Source organism: Elaeis guineensis, chromosome 4 (genome assembly GCF_000442705.2).
Source record: "Elaeis guineensis isolate ETL-2024a chromosome 4, EG11, whole genome shotgun sequence".
Lineage (NCBI taxonomy): Eukaryota > Viridiplantae > Streptophyta > Magnoliopsida > Arecales > Arecaceae > Elaeis > Elaeis guineensis.
This window is the reverse complement of record NC_025996.2, coordinates 134,849,019-134,852,333: the sequence shown is the minus strand read 5'-3', so window position 1 is coordinate 134,852,333 and position 3,315 is coordinate 134,849,019. Positions and strand designations below refer to the sequence as shown.

Below are 3,315 nucleotides of genomic sequence, written 5' to 3'. Positions count from 1 at the left end.
TAACCCTATAGAAAGATTGAGAAAGAGAATTTAGCCAACCCTCTTTTGTACTCCTTTTAAATTGGAATAAATAAACTTCACTCGGAGGAAGAGCCTTACTTCCTCCTGGATTATCAAAAAAAAAAAAAAGAGACACTTTGATTTGCTGCTATGGGCCAAAGCATGGGATCATAGTTTGCTAGTCATGGGTCGAAACATAATTAATGATGGATAGTCTAAATTAGAAAGATAATTATTGATCATAAATTTAGATAATAATAAAAATTTAGATATATGAAATCACTGTTGAATAAAAATTTTACTTTAATAATATATCTGATTTATTTTCTTGAATGAGACATATATTTGATAACATATATTTATGTGTGCATATCTATATGGATTTATTTGAGCTATGCTGAATAAATGGTATTAGATTTTATGATTTTTTATTATATTTTAATATGATTAATTTTTATTTTAAATTTATTTTATTTATATTGATATGAGTATGGAGAATTCTTATCAGGCTGTAAAGCTCACACCATATCTCCCAGTATAAGATTTTATAATTTTTTATTATATTTTAATATGGTTAATCTTTATTTTAGATTTACTTTATTTATATTGATATGAGTATGGAGGATTCTTATCAGGCTGTAATGGTCACACCATCTCTTCCGATACACTATCTCTCTTCTTTTCTTGTTAGAGTTGTAGGATGGCTCATCTTGGATGGGTTGGACATAGAGTTCGAGCAAGATGAAGTTATTAGTTAGAGATTTGATTTTTTTTCTGATATCAGATGAATATTTGAATTTTATAATTGAGTAAAATTTTCTAGTGATGAATTATTTGGTTAGACTATTATGGTTAAATTTTATAATTAATTTAATTATTTTGATGCTTTTGAAATTTTTGTTTATCTTATAAGTTTTTTATGATCTTTGGAGATTTATGCGGTCATATAGCTAATCTGGGTCACAGGTCTGAGGTATTGCTTTAAGAAGACATGTATTAAATCTGCTGGTTCATATTTGGTACGGTGTCTTGACTATAGAAGGGGACTAGCATCCTCCCATTGCATAGACGGTCACAAACCTTCCTTTCTTCCAGAGTTTATAGGCCTTCAAGTTGACTCTGGCGGCACAGAAAAAGGAACGAAATCTTCTTAGATTTGATGAAAGATTGAACCACTGTTTCCCTACTAAAGGGACGAAATCTTCTTAGATCGCTTATCATTTGATGCTAACCTTCTTTAGCTTAACCTAACAAATTTCTTTACTAATTATTTTGGGACTCTGATCTTTATACATGACACCTCGAACATTCTTTTTTTTTTTTTTTTCTTTTTTCGGTTTCCTGTTTCTTCCTGCATGGGGTAAAGGATGTAATCTTTGCACATTTTAAGCCTGCTGTCCGCTTCAAGTTTTGCACCTTTCGCTTTTCCTTTAACATTGTTCTTTCTCTTTTGCCTTTCCTTTTGTCCGCGAATCAAGAAAGCATTCAATTCCACAAACCATCATCACCTTAAATCCTCCCTTGAGGTGCAATCCTTATTTGTAGTGGCAGCCTCTGTGAGATTGAACAAGAGGGAGAGGGAAGATGGTAGCCTTGAAGGTATTTGGACAACCAGCATGCACAGATGTTGCCAGGGTGCTGACATGCCTCTTCGAGAAGAACTTGGAGTTCGAACTCATTCGCACCGACACATTCAAGGGAGAACGCAAGGTCCCTGAGTTTCTTAGGCTACAGGCAAGTCATTTGTGATAATTCTTCTATTTATCACATTTCTTGAAGTTGTATCAGTACTAGTGTAGCATTTTACTTAAAAGAAAACAACTGCTGGTTCTTCTTCCATTCACTCTAGCAGGATCCTTCTGGTCTAGTAACCTTCAAAGATCGGGATCTCACTCTTGTTGGTATGTTGTCCCCAGATACTTTGTTATGTACTCACCTTCTTATAGAAATCCTAGATAATCAACATCCAAAGGCTAAGTGACTCTTTCATCTTCTAGATTCGAGGGAAATTTGCCGGCACATTTCGGTGAAGTATCTGGATAAGGGAAACAAGACCCTTTTCGGAACCGGCGTTCTTGAGAGGGCATTGATCGAGCAATGGCTGCAAGCAGAAGCTGTGACCTTTGAACCGGCAAGCTCAACTCTAGTCTTCCATCTTGCTATCGCTGCACCGTTAGGCTTACAAACTGATCAGTCTTTGATTGAGAAAAATGAGAAGAAGCTGGCCAGGGTCCTTGATGTGTATGAAAGTAGGCTGGGAGAGAATGAGTACTTGGCAGGGGACGAGTTCACGCTTGCAGACCTCTCACACCTCCCCAATGCACACTACCTTGTAAACAAGACAGAGAGGGGGCGCAAGCTTTTCACTTCAAGGAAGAATGTGGAAAGGTGGTGGAACGCAATCTCATCTCGGCCCTCATGGAAGCAGGTAGTCCAAATGCAGTGAGAGCACCCCAGTCTAGTTGAGAAACTGGAAGTTTAGAGTCGCAAATATATGACCACGATTGCTGTATGGTTTGGTTTCCCTTCCTTTGTTGTGTTTGCTTATAGCTGTGAACCACCTCTTTTATGTGAGAGGATAAGCTAAGAGAATATGGAAGTTTGTGTCCTCTGAATAAAAATATTTACACATAATTCAATAAGTGTGTACGCTAAAACCTGTCATCTGGGATAAAAAGAAATAAACTTATGGTTCAGATTTACGCATAAATCTGAACCATGGATTGATAAAAAGAAATATCAAAATGGTTGATGGATGATAGAAGCATCTGCACTGTTGGCATGTTCTATAGATATTTGAACCTGAACTCCACCCTGACTTCATGGTACAAAAGGACACTGCAATATTGCAGCATTGCATAAACTCAAAATAGGCAGCCTAAAGCAAAACATTTGTATTTACTTGTAATGAACCACATTGTTATCTCCTCACTTCTCTACCCTCCAATCTTCTCCACATTCACAACTTAATGTTCCTTGATAGCCCCTATGGCACGCTAACTGTAATTTTAACGCTTTCGTAGTCTTAATGAATCCGTAATGGGTTTCGATAGTCTCAAGTTCAACATCTCTCTTTTGTTCGTCTAAAGCAAGACAGATAACAAAATCAACATCAAGGAAGAGTTTGCCATGACCCAGTTTTATTTCTTTCCTCTTCTTTTTAACTAAATCCTTAACCTGTTTTTTAAAGAATTCCAAGATACCAATACAAACTTAATTTTTTTATCTTTTTAACAGCTATTGTTGTTTTCTGTCTCTTTCTACTTTTTCAGAGAAACGGCGATAGCAGGTCGCAGCCATTTCACTTAACCAGCA

General features: G+C 36.3%; 1 protein-coding gene across 1 annotated transcript; it reads left to right on the top strand.

Moving 5' to 3' along the window:
* Window positions 1–1,423: 1,423 nt before the first annotated feature.
* On the top strand, window positions 1,424–2,705 carry LOC105042576 (glutathione S-transferase F11). Its single transcript, XM_010919861.3, has 3 exons — window positions 1,424–1,734; window positions 1,853–1,901; window positions 1,998–2,705. Exons 1-3 carry the CDS (start codon window positions 1,585–1,587, stop codon window positions 2,444–2,446), a joined length of 648 nt encoding a protein of 215 aa, XP_010918163.1. The 5' UTR covers window positions 1,424–1,584; the 3' UTR covers window positions 2,447–2,705.
* Window positions 2,706–3,315: the final 610 nt, after the last annotated feature.